General features: G+C 53.6%; 1 protein-coding gene across 12 annotated transcripts in view; it reads right to left on the reverse strand.

Moving 5' to 3' along the window:
- SLC37A1 (solute carrier family 37 member 1) overlaps positions 1-22,351 on the reverse strand; it is a 79,374-nt gene that overhangs the window by 49,677 nt on the left and 7,346 nt on the right. For 4 of the 12 annotated variants that reach the window (XM_074348884.1, XM_074348771.1, XM_074348837.1 and 1 more), the window contains exons 1-3: positions 10,410-10,567; positions 9,487-9,777; positions 6,071-6,280 (exon numbers count right to left, since the gene is read on the reverse strand). In XM_074348884.1, coding sequence (XP_074204985.1) covers positions 6,071-6,126 — 56 coding nt within the window. In that variant the 5' untranslated portion in view covers positions 6,127-6,280; positions 9,487-9,777; positions 10,410-10,567. Of the gene's footprint in view, positions 1-6,070; positions 6,281-6,849; positions 7,307-9,486; positions 10,211-10,409; positions 10,569-21,776; positions 21,838-22,351 lie in introns of those variants that run through there. The other 8 variants (XR_012501166.1, XM_074348509.1, XM_074348676.1 and 5 more) reach the window with 8 other exon arrangements.

A 22,351-nucleotide genomic window follows, 5' to 3' on the forward strand; every position in this document is an offset into this window, starting at 1 on the left:
CCCCTCATAGGTTGCCTGGCTCTCGGTGAGCGCCTGCTAAGTGAATAAGGAAACGCACCCCCGTGCTCTCTTCTTCATCGGGGAAATTTACTGATGGCTTTTCTAGGATTCTTTGTGATTCAGCCCGAGCCCGTGAACAGTTAGGAAACAAAGTGCAACTATTAAAAAATGTGTCTCCTCCCTCTCAGAGAGCAGAGTCCATGCAGGCACAGCGGGTCTGTCACTGGAGCCCAGGCCTTCATCCTCATGCTCTGAAAACCCTTCATTTGGACGGGCGGGGCTCCGGCCCTGGGCTTGAAGCTCCCTGTTACTCCACCCGTCACTCCTGTGTGCCACCTTAGGAAGACCCTGGGCCACTGAGCTTTCAACGCCCAGATTCCCAGCCCACAGCCAGACTCAGGGTCACCTCCCCACTCCTCGCTAGGGCTCGTGGAGGACCCACCTGGGTGCAGAGTTCCCATCTCCCATCCCCACAGGAAGAATGGAACAGCTCTCTGACTGGTCACCTCCAGCCCCTCCCAGATCAGTCCAAGGGAAGAACCTAGCGCCCGCAAGGACGCGGGGTGCTGCCAATCCACAGGTGTGTTATCGACCAGGAGAACCTGAATTCCATGACCACCCGGCTCGGCAGGGTTTTGAGAGGGTGTCTCTACTTAAACAGGCCTGGAGCGGAGCGGAGCGGGGCGGGGGCGGGGGCGGGGGCGGGGGCGGGGGGTGGCACGCAGGGGTCAAGCGTGGGCTTAGCATGCACGAGGTCCCGGGTTCAGTCCCCAGGACCTCCCTTAAAACTGTAAATGAATGAATGAATGAATAAATAATAAATAAACCTAAAAAATAAATAAGTAAATGGCCCTTGGGTTCATGGCCTCCACTCTACCCAGACATAAGCAGAATATTCCATTGATAAACATTCTAGTTCTATTAAGTATTTTTAATGTACTTATTAAATAGGATAAATAAACCCAGAAACGAAGAGCTCCTCTGCGTGCCTAGGTGAGTCTGAAGAGCCCTGCGACCCTAGCACACCTGCATCCCGAGGCCGTCAGGGCCGTCAGGGTCACCGGGGCCGAGCAGCCGCCCCTGGGTCTCTGCCCCCTTCTCCGCCGGCTGGGCCTGCACGCGGTGCTCACCTGCACAGAGCCCACGGGGTGGAAGCGGAAGCAGTCCCCACACCTGCTCCTGGCAGGGGGAGGCCGAGCTGAAGCACACACCATGGATGCCCCAGGACACTGAGGGCCACAGAGCGGAACACCTGCCTCTGGACATATTCTGGTCAGTTTTGTGTGGAAGTGAAACACCTTGATGAAGAAGAGTACCCAGCTGCCTGTCAGCAGGGTTCCCTGAGGGAGGCTGTTCTGCAGAATCAGGGCAAAGGGTCAACCCACACTGCAGCCTGGAATCTTCCTAGAGATAGGACCCGTGGGTGCGAAAGCGGAAGCCAGTGTCAGGCCAGCTCTGCGTCCTCTATTTCCATATCCATCCTTCCTCCCTCACTCTCCCCGTCTTATTACGTAGGACTTGGGGAGAGGGGAGGAGCCAGCCGCTAGAGGTTGAATTTCCCCTTCCAGAAGGTCTACACACCGGTCACTTTAAACCACAGAGCCACGCTGTCGGGCTGGCGCCCTCCTGGTGGCCGTGTTGACACGTCTGCACCCGCGCAGACGTCTCACTTGTGTGGGATTATCCTGGTTCATGAAGAGGAAAGTCCCAAACACCCTCCTGAGGCCTTTCCGGCTTTGTAATTCTGTTCTCATCTGCTTTCTTCCTTTATCATTTATGAAGCAAGGATTTTGGGTATTTGTTTCCTTTTATCCGTCTTGTACTGGGGTGAATACCGTTTCCCAAAATTAACGTCCGCCATAAACTTTAGAATGTGATTGTATTTGGAAACAGGGTCTTGCAGATGTAATTAGTTAGTCTGAGGTCATACTTAACTCATGTGTGACCTCAGATCCACCGGGATCCTGAATCCAGTTAGAGGCCCTTATCGCACGCCACGGGGAGACACGGAGGCAGATAGGGAGGAAGGCCATGTGATGGTGGGGCAGAGCAAAGCGAGGAAGGCTGAGCACCGCCAGCAGCCGCCAGACACGGGGTGAGGCAAGAGGCGCTCTTCCCTCAGGCCTTCTGTGGGAGCAGGCCCTGCTGACCCCTGACCTCACACTTCCGCCTTCCAGAACCATGAGAAAACAAATTCCTGCTGTTTTAAGCCACCAGTTTGTGGACTTTGCTATAGTAGTCCTAGGAAACTCATGAAATCCAGTATTTTACTTTTTGTCTTGTGTTACATTAAACTTGTGAATATTAAGCAAGTAAAATTAAAAATGAATTATTTAATCTTTTCCTTCATCAGTTTCCACTCACCTTCTGCAGTTATGCCTAACAATAGGTAGCATTCTCTGTATCTACAAATACTACAAGAATAGTATTTGGGTTAATCCCATGTTTCTAGCAAAAAAAGTCTGTCTCAGCAATGCCCCTTCACAGCCTCCACAGAAATGTTCCTGAATGACACACGCATCCCCAGACAGACAGCAGCCCGCTCCCGGCTAGGAGACTCAAGGGACAATATCCGCTTCCTTATCTGAGTATTATTTCTCTCAGTCACATGGAAATAAGAAGTAAAAAAATGCTTTAGAGGACAGTTACTGAACAGCATAACTTGGCACAGAAGTTAGTAAAAAAAAAAAATCCTTAATTTAGGAACAATGAAACCACACACCCTGTGACACGAGCCCCTTCAGAGCACCCCAAAGGAGGGCCGTGGCGTCAGTGAGTTAGCACTGACCGCTTGGTTCAGGGGCTCTCTGCCACATCTCCCCTCAGTGAAGCCACCATTCTTCCCTCTAGCAGTTAACAAGGAATTTGTGGGAACATACTTGGAGAACAGACATCCTATTCCTCCAACGTTCTCCCAATGGTGTGTGTCCGCTAATGACCCTTGCCTAAACCAAGCATGCCTGATGGTCACAGATGGCGGTGTCCCAAGCTGGACACTCCTGCTCCACTTAGGGGCTAGAATTCTACCTTGGGAAAGAGCTTCCTTCCTCCCATTTGTGCATTAATTTAGGTATAGCAGCAGGGACTCACTAGATTCTTGTTTTATTCAATGGGCTATAATCCATTACTCGGATCATTTATTTAAAGTTTCATCCTCGATTTGGCCAGTGGGGGACCATTCATTTTTAAGTACTTCCTTATTTTCTGGCACAAGATATTCCAGGCTCATCTCACTTTCCCTATGAGCCCCAAGGAAACAGCCCCAGTGCTGACATCATCCTAGTATCCAAGGATGCCTGCCTGGATCCTTCAGTGGGAAAGGGTACATAGAAACCAAGATCCAACACCAAGTGTGCTCAGTGCTGCTGGGGTGTTGCTGCTCCCAGGGCCTCTCAGCAGGGCAGAAAGAAGGCATATTACACACACACACACACACACACATCCCAAATACATACACAACACACCCTCCAATATACACACATGCTCACCACATACACACCCACACACCCACAGCCACATGTATTTCTCCCTCTACTCTCTCTCCAGGTCTTCTTGATACCTTTCACTCCAGTCCAACACCACATGATTCATCCCGTCCCTCCCCCATCAATTTCTGTAACCTCGTCACCATCAGTGAGAAGCTGTCACCTTTCTGTCATATTTCTGACAAAATGCATAATTTGAATCTAACCATGAGGAAATACCAGACACACCCAAAACAAGGGACAGTCTATAAAATAAATGGCTTTATCCTTCAAAAGCGGCAAGCTCCTGGAAGGCAAAGAAAGGCTGAGAAACAGTTCCAGTTGAAAAGAGACTAAACCCACAGAACAACTAAATGCAGCGTGAGACGCTGGACTAGCTCCTGCGCCAGGAATAAACTCTACAAAAGACATTATTGAGCATTTGACATAACGTTGAATATGGACTATTGATTAGATAATAGCATTATATCAGCACTAAATGTCCTGATTTTGCCCTTTGTGAGCAGTTATAGGAGAGTGTCTCGTTCACAGGAAACTCACACTGAAGTGTTTAGAAATAAAACAGCATAATGTCTGTAACCTGCTCTCAGATGGTTCAGGAAAAATTGTGTGTGTGTGTGTGTGTGTTGGTCTGCCAGCTGAGCCCAGGCCCAGGGCTGGACGGGACGCATTTCCTCTGCTCTAGGCTCACGCTACTCAAGACTCGGAGTCCCAGGAGAGAGGCCAGCAGCCCACCGTGGGTCCTCTCCCACTCCTGCTGGACCTGGGCTGTGGAGGCAGGCCACGGGAAAGGAGCCTGGAGGGCCTCCATCGCTGCTGTGATGGTTGGAAAATCCGGAGACCCCACCCACGGACCACAACTGTGCACAAAGGTGGGGAGTCAGTTCCCCGAAGGGGACCAAAGTGCTGTGAGGAGGGGGCAATGCGCGCTGGGCAGAAAAACATGTAAAGTGTTCTACGCAGGAATGTTAAAGGCAATTCTCTTCTAAGGAAGCTGAGATCAAGAAAGGTTAAGTCACTTTTAAAAGTCAGAGAGCAAGTCTGAGGTGCAGCTGGAACAGAAATGAAGATGAAGACTATGTCCTTGCTACCCAGAGTGTGGTCTGCGTCACCCAGGAAACGCAGCACCCAGGCTCCACCCAGACCCACTGAGCCAGGATCCCCACTCCCACGAGTTTCAGGTGGTTCACATGCGCACTAAAATTTGAGAAGCACTGCTCTATCTCTGTAGGTCTCAACCTTAAAAAGAAAAGGGGGGAAAGAATTTGTGATTATAGGAGCTCTTTGTAACATTCTTATAATTTTCTTCCTGTGAGTTTGAAAACTGTATCTAAATGAAGTTACAAGACAAGGTAAAGATAAACACTCATAAATAACAGGTGAGTGTTTAACCACGTGCGGCTTGATTAGCAGTAGACAGGAGACGAGCCAACACGCGAACTGCTCTGAAAGAACCAGGCACCTGAAGTCACAGTCGGGAGCCTTGGGGTGAGCCCCCAAGCAGCCTCAGCCCAAGAGGCTGCAGAGCGTGCTGGCCAGATGGAGACCGGGGGTCCGGGACACGCCGCTGCGGCATGGAAGGTATTTTGAGCAGAAAAACGCTTGAGTTCCTGAGATCTCTCATCTGCCTAAAAACAGAGCCTCCTGAAAGAACTCAGCTGTCATAGGTCCCCTCTGGGAGCACCCAGGGGGGGCTGAGGCTACAGGGATGAGAAGTGTTCACACCACAGTCGTGACCCCCTCCTGGCTCCCATCTATTCTAAGGGCGCGTTTACTTTTCCCAAAAGTCATTTGTTATCCCAAAGGTGCCTTTCTCCTCCTCTCCGCCTCCTCATCCCCGTTTATAAGATGGTACAGAAGCCCTAAATTCTAAGGTCCCTTGGAGTCACAATTTTCTATAAACGCCCACACACACATGCTTAATTCTGTCTTTTTTCTTGTGAATCTGTCTTTTGTCAGTTTAATTCACATACCCCCAATCATTCAAGCTAAAGGGTGGAGGAAAAATTTTTCCTTGCAGCAGAGATGAGCAGGAGAGGAAAACCACTGAGACTGTGGGTCAGAGACCAGATGGCCTGAGACCCCGCTCCCACCACCTGCTTCCTCTGCGGAAAGGTGAGTCACGAATCCCCCGTGAGACGGACTCTCCGAGCACGACAGGAGAGGCGCTCGCTGAACAGAGCGCACGTTCCGGCCTGCGTCCACCTGGTCCAGGTTTCATTTTCTCTCTGAAGGTTCTGGCCCCGCGAGGCCAGTCACTGAGCTCAGAGGGAACACGCTTCACCCACAGCCACGCCATAACCCTGCCGGTCGCCAGCGCTCATTTATCTGTGGCGACCAGGATTATTTTCTGTAGACCAGAAACCACTGAAAACCTCAAATGAGCCCAAAGGCTGTCTGTCACTTCGAGAACCAAAGACGGACAGCTCCACGCTGCTCGCGCTCAGCCTCACCGCCGATCCGCACGTCGGCAGTGGCGGGCGGCCGGCCACCCACCTGCATTCTATAACCGAGCTGGGCGGGCCGAGGGGCGCTGGCGGCCCGGGGGCCCTCACCCACGCGGGGCACCGGGCCAAAGCACTCACCACTGATCCCTGGAGAACGAGATGATGAAGCGGATGCCAGGGGGAAGTCGGGCCATTGATGTCCCGCTGACCACGGAGCGCTGGTCGCAAAACAAGGTGCTTCATTAACAGGTTACTACCCCAGCTCCAAGGGGCTCTCTCGTGCCACGGCAGTTAGCTCAGGCTGGAACGCGTGTACAGACGTCTTCCTTCCAGCAGAGGCTCGGCTCCCTACACGGAGGAGGAGGTGTGGAAAAGTCAGGTGTTCTGACAATGGCACCGTCGGAGCCCCTGGCAGAAGTCCCCCGCCCCCGCCCCCCGCGTTGTTGCCAGCCTGGAGCGAGGCTGGGCTGCCAGCGCCACGGGGAGAGCCCACCGGGGGAGCCCCTCGGGGGAGAGCGTCTGCCCTCTGGGCAGCTTGTTCAAAGATCACTGAGATGAATTTCACATGATGTTCTGATGATATATAAAAAAGAACCGTGGAATTCAGCTCCATCTGAAGGTCTCTAGAGATCAACCCATTCACTCTTAACCACAACACTCTGCAGAACTACACTGACGTTCACATGAAGCCTCGTGTGCCCAGTGGTTACATCGTGCACTCAGTCTCCAGAATGCCAGGGAACCGGCCATGCTTGATTCCACCTGCTGTGGACCAGGCCACCTTTGAGTCACAATAACAGAGAGGAACGCAGGCCTGGACAAGATGACAGGTCATCAAACCGATCATCTGACTGTGGCTTTGCAACTGAGTCTAAATGCATGTAGTGCTGTGGGAATGAACTTCACCTCGTACTTGCCTCCTCATTTCTCACTCCTGTGGTCACCTCACTGGAAAACGGCCCCATTCTGAAGCTTGGGCTGAAGGCAGAGCAAGACAAGAGGAAACGGGCAGAGAGGTGTGAGAGCTGAAAAGGGCCCCAGCACACCAGGCAGGCCCGGTCTCCTGCCCCAAAACCAACTTCATGACTTGGGTGAGTTTTCAGTTTTTCTCCCATGCTCAGCAACGAGGAATCTTTTGGACCAACACATTAAATGACCGCACCAGTGCAGGCAGGAACGCGGACTGTTCTATGTTAACACGCACTGAGAATCCGCAGGTTATATAATGTTTTTAAAGAAAGCTACTTTTGACTAAACATTAACCCCGACTTAAAGCTGAAATGTACTCAGTGACACTAAACAACTTCCTTGGGGTTAACAGACAAGTAATAGCAAATAGCTCCAAATATTCCTAAGTGCCTGCATCTTCCCGATTAAAATGGGCTCTCCATGTTCACTGCTGCCCTCCCTCCTGAGTGAGCTTTCAAATGCACCTTTCGAAGCTTTCATAATTACCCCCCCCATCTCTTCTCAGGGAAGCAGGGAGGCCCCCTCTGCTCCCGCCAGCCAGCCAGCCCACCCAGCCTCCACCCCCACCGAGGCCTTAACTATGACACGGCTTCTACTCTTCATTCCACCTGGAGTGCCACCTGCCCCTGCAGCTGACCCCAGGCTGGGTAACCCCAGGCATGTCCCCTGAACTTTCTGCTCCTTCACCTGCCCAAGCTAAAAATGAGGGATGATGGCACCGTCACTTCAGGGTTGTTATAAAGATGAAAGGCACAATCCACAGAAAGCCCTTGGCACAGAGCCTGGTGTGCAGCACATGCTCAGTGAACAGCAGCTGGTCTTGTCCTCAGGAAGAATTCAGGAGCAGAAGGCGCGGGACTGCAGGTGACTGCCTCGGTCCCATTCCCTGGTTCAGAGCCCAGCACACAGCAAGTGCTCAAGACGTGTGCTGAACAGAGTTCCACAAATGCTTCAAAACTGGTTTTGCTCAAATCTCTAGATTAAAAAAAATTCTACTAATATTCTGCTCAAAATGAGTGGGCTCCAGTTTGGGCCTAAATACACTTTGAGAAATAATTTTGCGATGATGACTGGAAAGGATTTGGTCTAAATTTTACACTGCCTGAAAATGGATGGTCAGAGTCAAATTTCTTCCTCTGTCCAAACACTGCTTCTCTAGGTACTGCTTGTCTGGAAGTATTCTATTGCCATGTACTAAATCAACTCATCAATAAACCTCAATTCAATTCTGGTAAAATCTGTAACTTAAGAAAAATCCAGAAGAAACTGGAAAACCAGCAGGAAAAAAAAATCTTAATTTCCTTTTAAAACAATGGGAGTTCTTTCCCCTGTAAAATGGATGAACTCAAGTACTATAAATTCTCACCATGAGTGCAATTAAAATGTGTAAACATAATGGTTTTCCATGTGGGACATTGAGAGCTCAGTTTAATGAGGCCCCTCCCTCCAAAGCCTGGATGGTACCCATGGAGAATCATTCCAGCGAGAGCTGGGCAGGACCTCTGAGGTCATCAGTGGTGACTCCATGCTCTCCTGCAAGCTCCACAGGAACCTGGAGGCAGAGGCGGGACACACGCCTCAGACCCGTGAGGCCAGGCGGCTGGCCTGGGTCAGCTGGACACTGTGGGGCAAATCAGGTTGGTCCAGTTTCTCGCAGTCCCCTCCTCCCTCCGGCTCACCTCCTGCAAATAGAGGGCAGCAGAACTGGAGCAAATTCCTGGGTTTAAACCCTATTTTCAGCACATACCCCAAGCACATAAAAAGAAGACTTTTTAAAAAAGGTTCTTAATAGGTGCCCCTGGAACTCACCACCCCAGGAGGGACAAGGGTCAGAATACCCAGTTTCATTCTACCGTCAAAGAGAGCAACTTCAGAAACACCCCATTAGAGCATCTCTATTACAAGCGGTAAAGTGCAGTTTTTATACCCATCTTCCAAAAGAGCCCAACCTGACGTGCACCTGTATGACTGCAAAGTGCAACGACCAGAGGGAGATGGCCCCACCCTCGCACACTGCCTGGGGAAGAGTGCCGTGTACCTGCTGGAGAAGATGAGACTCAAAAGCAAACAATGGGAGTGACGCTGGGAGGGCCTTCCCAGAACTGAAGCGCTGCTATAAATAACCAAAGCAGCCCCAGCATATTTTAAACAATCTACTTAAAGACAAAGCTTTAAAAGTGCATCTTATCTTACTTTGAGGCAACAGGGGCAGGGGAGATGCATGTTTCCCAAACAAGCTCTCATGCACTTTTCTTTTTGCAGAGAAAGAGAGAGAATACAACTTCCCTTCTAGAGAAAACACTTTCTGTGGTTTGTGCTTTAAAGGCTCGAGGCAATATTAAAGGTTAATGACAACAGCCACCACCTCCTTCCCCGGCTTACACACGAAAAGGGACCCTCCATCTGTACCACTTTGTCCCACCAACAAAGAGAACCTCAAGGCGGTGCGCACAAAACAGAACCTGCAAATGCAGTTCCAAAACTACGTGGTGAAACACTGGAGGTCTAGAGCCCTGGGTTGACAAGGTTGATCTTAAAAGACATTGAAGAAGGAGCAACGGGGGAGAATAATCTAATCCAGTTACCAGCTCAAACAACTGCACACAATTCAAATCCAAGGGCAGGTGGGCACGTTCCAGGCAGTGAGCTCAGGGAGACTCAAGGAAAGGCCGGCTTCGGAATTCCACCTTGAGAAATTCAAACCTGGCGGTGGAGTAAGGGGCTTTCCAGTGTCCTGTTCCCACGCCTAGGTCACAGGTCACCAGGATCAGCAGCGTGGCCGCCGAGGCAGGGAGGGCAGGAGGCTGGGAGAAGGAGGAAAAAGGAGCCTGACGGTTGGTGCCCAGAGGCTGGGTGACTTTCTGACGCTTTAAGTCCTGTAAATCCAGAAGGACGCTGTCAGTTGTGTTGGCCAAGAGGCTCACGGGCTCCGGGAATGAGCTGCGCAACAGACAAACAACCCGAAGGCCCAAGGTGCCGGAGCTCGATTCGCCCGGACGGCTGCTGCGCCGGCTCCTCCCCGCCGGCGGGTCCCCGGAGGTGGACCTGGCGGGCACGCCCACGTCCCCGCCGCCCAGCCGACCGCGCGCCGCGCCTCTCTAGATCCCCGGCTGCGCTGTCACCGCGGCCGGGGCGGGCTGGGGAGGGGACCCGGCAGGACAGCTCAGCTCGCCCCTGCCCGGGGCTCCGGTGGGCGGCTGCCGGCCCGGCACCGGCTCCCCTGCCTCCGCTTGCCGGGTCTGGGGCCGCCCGGCCGCTCCTCTAGACCCCTCGCTGCAAAGATGCCCTCAGCCAGGGGAGCGCGGGACCGCCCCGGCCCCGGCCCCGGCCCACGACGAGCACAAAGACGGGCCAGCAGCCCGCAGAAGGCCGCCCCACGGCATCCCCGCCCGCCGCCCGCGGTGGCAGGTGCTGCGCGGCCCCTGCGCCCGGGCCCGGCCGCCCGGCAGGCGCGGAGCGGTGTCCGCGCCGCCGCGTCCCCCGCCCCGTCCCGGTCCCCGCGCCTCACCTGCGCCGCCCAGGCCCGCACACCGCCGCCCGGCCCGGCCGCCGCGGGCGCTTCCTGCTCGCGACTTCCTGGGGCGGCGCGCCCAGGCCCCGCCGGCCCTTTCACTTCCCTGCGGCCCGCGGGGCGCCCGGCCGGGCGGCGGCTCGGCCCCTCCCCCTCCGGCCCGTCCCCGGCGCGTCCCCTCCCCGGTCCTCCCGCGGCCCCGGAGCGCGCCCAGGGTCCCAGGCAGCCCGGGGACGCCGGGCCGGGGCGCCCCCACGCGGAGCGGCGCGGCCCGCTCGCCGGCTGTTGGGGCTCCAGGCCATCGCCGCTCGGGAGTCTTCCCCGCGGTCCCCGTCCCCGCACCTGCCTGCGGGTGCCCGGGGCGGACTGGCATGTTCGCCACTGCCCAAAGGGGAGCTCCCCAACGGCGCTTTGTCCTCAAGGTAGGTCCCTCCCAACAGCGGCACTGCGATGCTTCCCGGGAAGGGACCTGCGCTAAGGGGCGTCTGCCTCGGCCTCCAGGACTTTATTCTTCTTAGGGGTCAGGCTCATGAGACTAACACTCTATTAACTGAAAAACGGGGCCCACGATAGGCTAAGCGGACCATCTCTTAGCACACTTTCATGTGTGCGACACACACAGCTCACGTGGCCATGCTGGAGAACCGCAGCCGGCTCTGGTCACCTGAACTGGAAGAACCCTTCCTGGTGCAGTAACAGTTCCCATTTCACCCCAGAAAGTGTTCTCTGAATGCTATGCTCAGTTCTTGCCAAAAACTAACCCTGTGCACCGGCACCCCTCCAAGCCTGATTCCTCTCCTGGGGTATCTGCAGAGCACCCACAGTAGATACGGCATCCAAACCCAGCCCAGGTGCCCAGCTCCCAGGACAGTACCTCCCTCCAAGTAACAAGTGAGGCGGAAACATTCTGCAGAATAAATTCCAGAAAGAACTGCACCCCACCCCCCGCGCTGCCCGCTCCAAGTTAAAACTGGAGAGCGGTCTGCAGGAGCGTGTGCCTCAGCATCCCAGCGGGTACCGGGCTTCCCCGCCAGGCCTCTCAGGGCCCCTAAGGGCCCTGCTCTGTTTTGCAAACACCCTGCTATCCTTTTCCGCTGGCAAGTTGGATGTCTAAGGCACCGCTTCTTCGGGCTTCTGAGAAGCGTTCTCCACGCAGGAGGGAGACCAGCGGGCCTCCCTGTAGCCCTGAGCTCAGCCACAGGAAATCCTACAAGGGGAACGGCCCGAGCCTCCTGACTTCTCCCTCCTGACTTCTCCCTCCCCTTGGCGAGCTCTCTCCCCAGGCCTCCTCTTTCAGGTAGCCCTCCTCCCTTTCCTCACTCTCCATTCCTGGTGATCAGAACCTGCCTAGCCCTGCTCTGGCACTTGGCAGGGACTCTGCTCGGGCTCCTCCTCCCACCCTGAACTTGTGCATCAGCCTCCCCTCTTCTGAGCTCTCCCTCAGGTAACCACCGTTCCAGGGCCTTCAGCTGCCCTCCTAGAGCAGACAGACCTGTCGTTCCTGATGAAAACCTTTCAAGAGCCCCCACTGGATCAGGAATGAGCCCCAGTCCTTAGCAGCTAGAGAACAACACCTGAACCCACTCTTGGCTTCATGACAGAAGCTCAGGACAGCACGTTAGTTTCTAAGACACGTGCTTTCTTGCACACTGAGTTGGTATCTCTGCCTTGGCCCTCCTGACCCCAGCCTCTCCTCATGAGCTCAAATTTGGAGACCCAGGCCAAATACTTCTCTGTTCTCTCAGGCAATCTTCACCGCGTTTCCAGGGCACTGCAGAAACCTCTTCGTCCCGACTTCCCACAGTGAACTAGGACTACTTATTTCCAAACCTTTCTCTTGGCCCTTAGCCTGGGCCTGGAGGGGTTCTCGGGGTCCTGCCCCGATCGGGAGGTGCTCATCTACACTGGCCAACTGCACGGACAGGCGTGGAAGGACAAAGCACAGGGTACCCCACGTTTCCACCCCATTTCTCACCTAGGAAACGGCGACCTCTGCATGGCCCACTGGGGAAGACCAGAGGGTCCTGAGGTGGTCTATATAATATTTGCTGAAAAAATTCATCTTTTAATTTTATAAAGATGAAAATATCAACCTTTTAGAAAATAATAATATTTTTATATTAACCTTTTGTATGATTATAAGAAATAATTAAAAATATGTTAGGGGAGATAGTAATTTTGTACGAAACTTCCAATTGAAACGGTCCCCGTTTTGAGATGAAACCTTGTGAGTGCTTTGTATGTTTGTAAGACAAACATACAAGGTAGTTATGCTGGAAACGGCTGCACACAAGCTCAGGACGGAGGGGACAGCGGGGACGTCACCATCGAGACACTGTCTTTGTGCAGGTAGAAAACTTGAAAGCCGTTTTTTTCAATCACACACATTTCACAACAGCTGAAATATTTAGGAATCTGACACTCTTCTTTTTCTTCCGACATGTAATATTGACATTTCCTGTGAGAATCAAATGCATTTCCAGTCCTGTGGAGCTTTTCACATCCAGTACCGCAAACTCACGACAAGCATGCGGGCCAGTGGTGGCGTGCCCTCAGGCGGCCGTGGACAGAGTGCTGGCCAGGCTTCCAGAGAGATGAGCCCAGGGGGCCCAGACCTGGGGCTGCCAGCTGCGCACACCTGCCTGGGCGGGCCTCTGCTTTATCCTGAAACTTCTATGCTTGCTCTGAATTTATTTTATTTCAGAAAAAGCGAAGTAGACCAAATGAAAGGCACAAACACTCTTATCTGGCAGATGTGTACTGGGGGCCAACGAGGGCCAGACCGTGCCAGGCACTGAGCCTTAAAGTCAGCAGGGGCCTTGCCTTTGAACAGTTCATCGAGCAAAAGGCTCGTGAAGAACAGGCTGGTCCCCTCGAAGGGAAAGTGACGTGAGCACGGGGACGCGACTTCTGTTCACTGCCTGGGGCGGCTGTAACCAGCGCCTCAAACCAGGTGACTTCAGACAGTGGAAATGTACGGTCTCACAGCGATGGAGGCCAGGGTGGTGGCAGGGCCGTGCCGGAGGCTCCGGGAAGACTGTGCTCCGTGCCCCTCTCCCCGCTCCCGGTGCTGCTGCCGGTCCGTGGCGTCCCTTAGCCTGCAGACGCCTCGCTCGCGTCTGCTTCTGCTGCTCTCCGGCCTTCTCCCTGCATGTCTGTGTTCACACGTCTTCTCTCCGTGCGTCTGTGTGTCTGTGTGTCTCCTCTTACAAGGACACCAGTCATGCTGGATTGAGGGTGCACCCTACTCCAGGAGGACCTCAACTGAACTAATTACACCTGCAATGCCCCTATCCCAAATAAGGTCACATTCTGAGGTTCTGGGAAGGACACGCATTTGTGGGGCAGGAGGGGGCCATTATTTAACCCTACAAGGCGATATATGTTCGAGAAGGTGGTAGGGAAGGCACCCAGGCCTGAAGAGGCCAGGGCAGTGAGCCGTTAGGGGAACTCGGAGTGCTGAGGCCGCAGGAGGGAACCGTGGGACGGGAGTGGGCCTTTGGCAGAGGAGCAGCTGCTGTCAGACTGTGGCCCCCTGGGATAAGCAGCCCGACCTCTCCTCCTGCCCTCTGACTGGTCCAGTCGAGGAGGGAGGTGGAAGCCAAGGGAGCCCCGCCGACACAGGGCAGTACCGGCACAGGCGTGCCCCTTCCCCGCACAGTGCTTCCAGCGGGCGGAGACGTCAGACAGCTAACCAGCAGTCACTACGCTGTGTTACACGTTACGATGCGGACATGCGGAGTGCAACAGAGGGTCACCTGGCCCAGACTGGATGGTCACAGGAGGTGACGTCTCAGGAGCATACCAGGAGCTGGCCAAGAGCATGGGGAAGAGAAGGGACGTGGTCGGCGCGGAGGTACCATCACGTGTACAAACGCCCACAACACCCGCAGGGAGGCGGGTCTGGGGAGCGGTGACAGTGCAGGGAAAGTGGGGAGGGGAGGGCCGAGGGCTCTGGCAGCAATCCAGGCCCGAGAGAGCGCTGTCCGGGAGCATAGATCTGAGGAAGGCCTGAGAGGTGAGAGAAAGGCGGTGAGAGAGAGGGAGGAGGCGGGATGACACCCAGGCTTGGGCAGCTAAGTGGATGGTGGGTCTTCATGGAAAGAAGGAGCAGACAGAGGGCACACAGAGTTGAGGGGCAGAGCGGGGCAAAGGATTAATTCACACTCACTGAGCATTCGGTTCCCGTGGGACCTCTCAGTGGCTATGCTGACTGGGGGGTGTGTGGGTCTGGAGTCTCTGGAAGAATCCTAGGTTGGTGAGGGGGCCTGGTACAGACAGCGGTTGGCAGCTGGAGGGTAGAAAGCTTGCCCAGGCAGGAGACTAGGGCTGAACCCCCAGGGGTGCCAACGTTTAAGGGCTGGGCAGGGAGGAGGGGCTGGAAGCTATGGATGGAGCAGAGGGAAAATCCAGAAAAGTGTGATGTCCAGGAACCCCAAGGAAGGCAGTGCTTCTGGAACAAGGTGGGTGGCTGTGGAGGTGGAGGCTGCAAAGCAGTCAGGGTCTACTGGCTTCACCCTGGAGATCATGACTGAAGCTTCCATGGGTGTGGGCTGGGGTGGGCGGGCAGACCACTGGGGTCCCATGGCAGACCACTGGGGTCCCATGAGGAAGAGGAAGCCACACAGAACAGAAAACCAGTTCAGGAAGGCTGGCTGTGCCCGGGGAAGCGAGAGGCCCAAAGCTGGAGAGGGACTCAGGGAGGAGGAAAGATATTTTTAAATGTCTGACATTTTCAAGCATGTACAGAAGTCGAGAGAACACTATGGTGAAGCCCCAGGTGTCCATCGCCCGGCTTCATCAGTGAGCATGCGTGGCCAGTTTTGTTTCCTGTCTGTTTGGACCCACCTCCTGCCCTATGATTATTTTGCAGAAAATCCCATAGTATTTCATCTGTAAAGTTTCAGTGTGTATCTCTAAAAGATACAGTTCCAAACGCGATCACTGTACCGTCGTCAGGGCTCCCCCAAACAAGAAAACTCCAGAAGAGCATCGCATGCCCAGCCCATGTTCCTGCCTCCCCGACTGTCCTGTAAGTGGGCTCTCCATGTTCTCTGTTTGTTTTCAGATGCGGACCCAGACGGCCCACACCTGTGCGGCGCACGTGTCTCCTGGGCCTCTCCCTCTGGAGGTCCACCCGCATCTCTGTCGTCGCAGAGGCCAGGCCGTTTTCCCCACAGAGCTTCTTACACTCTGCGTTGCGCTGACTCCATCTTAATGACATGGTCAAACATATCCTTTTGCCCCCTGTATTTCCTAAAACTGGCAGCAAGGTCCAGAGGCTCGGCCGGATTCGGGTTGACCCGAGGCAGTGGTCGTCTTCTGTGGCATTAGACGTCAGCTGCCTAAGCTCGTTAACTCTTCAGAAGCAGAACTGGCAGAAGCCGTGAACCCGTGGCACCGTAGTCCCATGGTTTCTTTTTTATTTACTTGCTCGCACGCTGCCCTAAAGAGAAACCTCTTCTACCAGCGATTTAGTTAGCTGAGGTACACTTCATATTGGAAAGGCGAGGTAAGTACGGAATTACTTTTTTTTTTTTTTGCCACTTTTCAAAATGATGAGCTGGTTTTCCACTATCTTCAAAGGTCAACAGTGTGCTCCTGTTTTGCTTTTTCGGCCTCTGCCCTAGTGGCCTGAGTCACAGTTGCTGGGTTTCGATCCACTCCAGTTACTCCCCCAACTGAGTCGCATCTGCCCGTCTTTGGCCAGTGGGAGGCTCTTCTAATTGGCTCCTGAGTCCTTCCGACGTGGACCTGGCACCTGTGATAGTGTCCTTGCTTTCTAGTGTGACAGGCTGTCCCGAGCTCATCCCATTCGTCTGCTGCCCCAGACCTGGATTCAGCCACTTGTCCCAGGAGACCCAGGTCCTGAAGAAGCAGCAGAGAGGATGGGAGTGGGCGCGCCCAGGAAGGCAGCCGTGTGCTTAAATGACACATGTCCCTTCAGAGGCAGAAAGACAAGGAATCCAAAATACATGAGGAGGAAAGAGCCTCAGGCTGGAGCAGGGAGGGCGGGAAGGGCAGGTGTGGCTGCAACGAGTCTGTAGGTGGGAAGGCATGAGGTGAGAGTTCTTACGCATCTTCCCTTTGTTGCAGAAGGAAGAGTCAGTGGCTGAAGTGAAGAGGCGGGTGTCCGAGGGAAGTGGAGAGGAGTCAGGGTAATGGCTGAGAACCTAGGGGGAGGGCAGCAGGTACTGCCCAGAGATGAGAGGAAGGCGAGGGGATAATGAACTTCTCTCTGTGCCAATCAGCAAGGTGGTGCCAGTGTGTCTGTGAGCCCCGGGGGCGCCGACAGAGGACAAACAGGTGGGCAGTGCCAGCTGAGAGGGTCAGCTTTTTGCTAGCCCCCAACTTGCAGGGAAGAGTCACTCCTTTTCCCTGGTCTTACAAAAGCGTCAACTCTGACACCTATTGGAAAAGAGGTGCCAAGAATAAGAACCTATTATGTGCAGAAGGAGCTCTGTGCTAGGAGCAGGGGTTGCAATGAGAAATAAGATTGAAAAAAAGGACCTTTGGCCAAGAAGCTCCGTCTTTGCAGGAAAACCACGAGGCGCGCGTGGGGGCGGGGGTGGGGGGGGTGCGTGGTCCAGGCAGGAGCAGAGGTTTCTTGGGGAGACGGAGGCAGGGCTGAGGTCTCCTGTTGGGAGCTTTGAGGATGCTGGGCTGCAGAGCTCAAGAAAATGCCTCAAGCTTAGAAAGCATAAAAGCATGAAATGTGATTCGAGAGATAAGGAAAGGTAACATCAGAACACGGTTACTTACCATGGAGAAGAGGAGCCTCATTCCATCTCCACTGATCAAAAAGCAAGAACTCTAGCACTATGCGGCGCTCACCCTGCGAGTGAGGGAGTTTTGCCTTCATTCACTAATGTTGAAAACGAGCAGGGCGAAGAGCCTCCTACCGTGAGTGCGTCCTGTATCCCAGGCAGACCAGAGTCCCCGCGCCAAGGAGCCACATGCCATCAAGGATGCGGGGGCAGGCCTGCTGGGTCCCCAGGGGCCCAGAGAGGAGGTGGCCAGACCACGGGCTGCCTCAGGCTGCAGATCTCTTGATTTGACTCTGGTTGACTCATTTATGAAACTCGGTCCCCCCAACGGCTCTCTGCCCGGATGCCAAGGGCCCAGGCAGCAGCCTGGAACAGCACTTAGAATCTCCCACAGGGGAAGTGGGAGGGGGTGTCAGAGAGCGGGGTCACATCTCCAAAAGGAGCGGGCATAGAAGAGGGCTAAAAGGACCAAAAATCGCAGTAACTCACAGTCTTTAGAAACATGGAGAAGAGACTAGGAGTGGAAAGCAGTTGCCTCTGGGCTGTGAGATGAGGTGCAGAAGGGACAAAGTTGTATATTTCCAAGTAGAATAAAAATAAATATTAACGTAAAGAGAAAAGGCAGAAAGCTGTGCTCAGCCGAGGCAAAGGCTTGTTAGTGGTAGGATGTTAGAGCCTGTGATGCCTAAGTTAGGACGCATCTGGGAGAGAGCTGCTTTGCAAGTATCACGAGATAACACCAAGGCAACAGCCTGTGTACAAGGGTGGCCCTGAGCAAACTATGTGTACAAGACAGGTGGGCAGTTGTCCCTGCTTCCAGACCCCTTGGCAGTGTTTCCCAGTGGAGAGCTTTCCTGCTCGTTTTCTGTACTGCAGTTAGGGGAGTGGTCACTGAGAAAATGCCTGAGTGTCTCTGGGAGTAGCTGGACCCGAACTCTGGCAGGGCAGTGGAGGGCGCTGGCAGGGGCTTACTCTCCCATTGGCCAAGCGTTCTGGCAGCTGAGCTCCCCTCTGCGGCTAACTTGTCGCCTGAGCCTGTCTGCTGCAAATTCCTCCAAGTCCTAAGCCCACAGGTGAGCAGCAGCTCAGGGACATGGAAGCAGGAAGCTGACCAAGTAAGGAGTCACCCCCTCAGCGGAGCTGGTGCAGACACGTGTCGCATGCAGGCTGGAAATGTGTATGAGGCCTCCAGCAAGGCTCAGGCCCTTTCAGCCCAGGTGTGGTGTGGCGGAACACGCGTCACACACCAAGGGGTCACACACCAAGGGGCCGTGCTCTACAGCTCCCTCTGGGCCTGTGTTTGATGATCTGTGAAGAGAGGGTGCTTTTGCTTTAAGCACTATGTTGACAGCCTGGAGGGTGTAACTACAGTGGGGCCTCTGTACCCTCGGGGTCTGCATCTGGATTGAACCAACCATGGACGGAAAATACTTGGACAGAAACTCCAGAGAACTCCAGAGTCACAACTTGAACTTGCCACACACCAACAGCCACTTACACAGCTTTTGCGCTGCATTAGGTGTTGTAAGTAATCTAGAGATTTCAAGTACATGGGAGGATGTGTGTAAGTTACGTGCAAATGCAACACCATTTACATAAGGGGCTTGAGCGTGCTTGGATTTAGGTACCTGCCAAGGTGGGGGTGGGTGGACACAGAACCAACTCCCACAGAAACCAAGGGACAACTGGACTCATGTCCTCTCTACCAAACCTTAGCACACGCTCACCCATCTTCTCCCAGACAGCATGGAGCCGGGGAAGTTCTGGCCGTGCACGAGGAGGCTCTTCGCCCCGTCGGCTGAATCTGCCCTGCTCACCACAGGGGGACAGTCCCCCAACAGCCTACACTGATGACCTCGGCACTCACCGCGGTCACAGGAAGGCCGGGCCCTGGGCTCCTCCAGGCAGCTACGTTTTCTAGTTCCCCTATTAACTCCTATGGTTGAAATCGTTAGTTTTTCATCCTTAAAACTGAAATCTTTCTGAAACCAGACTCATGTAACTCAGTAATAAATGCAATTTATTGGCTGTGGTATCTCTTCTGTGCTGTCACTTGGGATCATCTTTCTGAACGCCAGCCCTGACCCCACAGAGTATCGTGGCCTGGCAGGAAAGCTGGGGGCCTGGGATCTGAAGATGCAGGCTCAAAGGCTGACTCCACACTTAGCACTGGGGGACCCCAGAGATGCCACGTCACTCTCCTGAGCACCTCTTTTCCTGCTGTGACTCCCCAGGGCTGACCAGTGGGTGCAGGAGGGCGTGTGTCAGGATGTGGGCTCCACGAGGGCAGAAATTTACCCCCTGTTCTGTCCTGCAGTGAATCCTTCCTGGAATTGAGCCTGGCACATCAGAGACACTCATTAAACCTTGGTTGTTGACTGACCAGCCACGAGAGTGAGTCAGAGCAAGACACCGCGGCTGCTCCACTACTAGAAAGCACGGCAAGTTAGCGTGAATATGAGTTAGCGTGCATATGAGTTGGCGTGAATGTGTAATCATTTGAGGACACATGCTGGGAGCTGATGGTCATTTGAGGACACATGCTGGGAGCTGATGGTAGGAGAGAGCTACAAAGTCCCTTTTATCAGCTTATTTTGTTGATTTGCCATTTTTCTCCTAAAAAAATGGAGTTTGATTCACTGCTTCCTCATCTTTAATATAACTTCTGTTAAGGGCTGGTTATGTGGCATAAAGTTAAAAGAGGTTTTAAAACCAAATATACCCGCAAAGTTCCTGTGCATCACAGCGGCCCTCCTGCTGGCAGACGCAGGAGCCTCAGAGAGAGGCCGCGGGACCGCCACGTCACGTGGGGGGCGCCGAAGTGGAGCCTGCCGCCTGCGGCCCGTGCTCTCCCTGCAAGCTGAGGGCAGAATCCCCTGCTGCCCGCGGCCCCTGCTGTGCGGACGCCGCACTTACTGGATGTGTCACGCTGGAACACTCTCTACCTCTTTGTGCCTCAGCTCCTTCTCCTCTGAGGCGGGTCACTGAGTGCTCTGACCTGTGAGACACTGTCCCTGTGACAGAGATGAATCGGGCGGGTGCCCTTCTCCGGAGCTCGCTATCTAGTTGGGACAAAACTGCAGAGAACCTCAAGCCACAGAATCTAAAAACCCCCCTCAATGCTATAGGTTACATATTTTTTGGTTTAACAATTTAAAAACTCTTTAAGGGAAAAAAAGCATGCATTTTCTATGTTATGATTTTTATGAATCAAACACAAGGGAACCAATCAAAGGAATTGGAGTTGTCTTCACCAAACTGATCTTGCTTAATAAATGCGCATCGTTACATTTCCATTCTTCTGTTTAGGAAAACCATCAGGGTCCCTGCACTGAGACTCTGTACGCAGTGCAACAGATAAACAGGACTAAGCTGACGGGTTCCAGCACTGCCTAGAGGTGATGGCCAGGGGCCTAGTGTGGACCAGAGCAGATCCCAGCCCAGTTCTTTTCTGTGTTGCATCTCAGCACTCAGATGGCGTGGGTGCCAGTCTTAGGAAACCTGAAACTACCAGCCTGGTTTACAACCTTCCTGACTCTCCTCTTTGTGAAGGGGGAGAGAAATGACTTGGTGAGCTCTCCTGACAACTGTATTTGGTCCACAACCACTTGGAGGCTTGTTCTAGCAGCTAGATCATCAAAAACCAGGCCTGGGGAGGAGAGCAAGCCATAAAAGCAAGCAGGCATGCCAGAGCCACAGAGGAAGGGCCAGTGCCCAGAGCCGAGACAGGGCTTTGGGCGGGCGTCCCAGAGCAGGGAGCAACAAGGAATCAAAAAGGACACCTGAAACAGTGTTTTCTTAATAACTCAACAGAGTACAATCTTCTCACGTAGTGCCCCCTACCTCCTTCAAACTGGTATTAAACATTTCTACTCATTCTTTATCAAACTTTGATTGAGTCAAGATAATTTTGGTATGTCCTTAAGGTGAAATACCATTCAGTCTTTTAAAACACTTATGAAGAAGTTTGGACACGTTCACCACATGATAGTAAGTGGTACCAGCATGTGATCAATGAAACGACTCAGTTAAGCACAAATATATCCGTGTTCAAAAGCCCGGGAGGACCAGACGCCTGCACCGCCGTCCCTGGGAGGTGGCGTCATTGGTCATTTTCACTTTCTTCTTTATGCTCTACTGTAGGTTCCCAATTTGCCAAGGGCATTCACTAATTTTTAGTAATCCGAGCCTCGGCTCTGTGCTGGACTGCGGGGTCAAGGCCTGGGGGCGCTCAGGGAGGTTGATCTGAAAACGCAAGTCACAGCCGAGCAGGGAGATGCCCAGTGGAGGGGTCCGCAGCGGCTTGAAGCAGCTGGGAAAGGCGTCCCCAAGGAGGGGACACCAAGGGAAGGTACTGGTGCTAAAGAACTGTCCCCAGGTGGAGAACACGGGCACTGCAGTTCAGAGAGAACGCACACGGATCTGTGAGGGTGTCCTGGAGAAACAGGGTCTAAACAGTTAACAACAGCTAATGCAGGTGAAGAGTAAGCCTCTGGGAAAAGCGCTCACCCTCACAAATAATCAAGGAAATACAAAGAAAAGGCACTAGGAGATGTGGTTTTGCCCAACAAATTAGCAAAGAAGAAAAATGACTTACCTCCGCTGAGGGGGCAGCAGCCCTCACCGCCGGGGAGTGCGGGGCCTGGCCGGCCGGTGCTCTGAAACAACACAGTGGGAGGGGGTATTCAGCGTTTTTTTTTAAAAACCCTTTTTAAAAAAACTTCATTACATTTTTGGGAGGGAGGAGGTAATTGGTTTATTTATTTATTTTTAATGGAGGGACTGGGGATGGAACTCAGGACCCTGTGCATGCTGAGCACACACTACCACTGAGCTCTGCCCTCCCCCTCCAAGGTGCTTAGTCTTAAGGCTCTGTGCCACTGGCCCAGGAACTCCTCACTCGACATAACTGAGCTACAGAGCTGGGTCTGAGACGCGGACAGAGACCTACGTGCTCAGATGTTCGTGGTGATTCTCTCCACTTCCTCATTCATCTCCTTCTGAGGGGAGCAGGTTCACAGGTGTTCACTGCATGAGTTTGCTCCATCACTGCCACACGTGAACGTGTATTCTTCATATGCATCAAATATTATATAATCAATGACTTTTAAAAGTGAGTTAAATATACACATTACATCTACAGCACCTGGTGCTGCCAGAGTATTTTCAGGC

The sequence above is a fragment of the Camelus bactrianus genome, chromosome 1, assembly GCF_048773025.1.
Source record: "Camelus bactrianus isolate YW-2024 breed Bactrian camel chromosome 1, ASM4877302v1, whole genome shotgun sequence".
NCBI classification, from domain to species: domain Eukaryota; kingdom Metazoa; phylum Chordata; class Mammalia; order Artiodactyla; family Camelidae; genus Camelus; species Camelus bactrianus.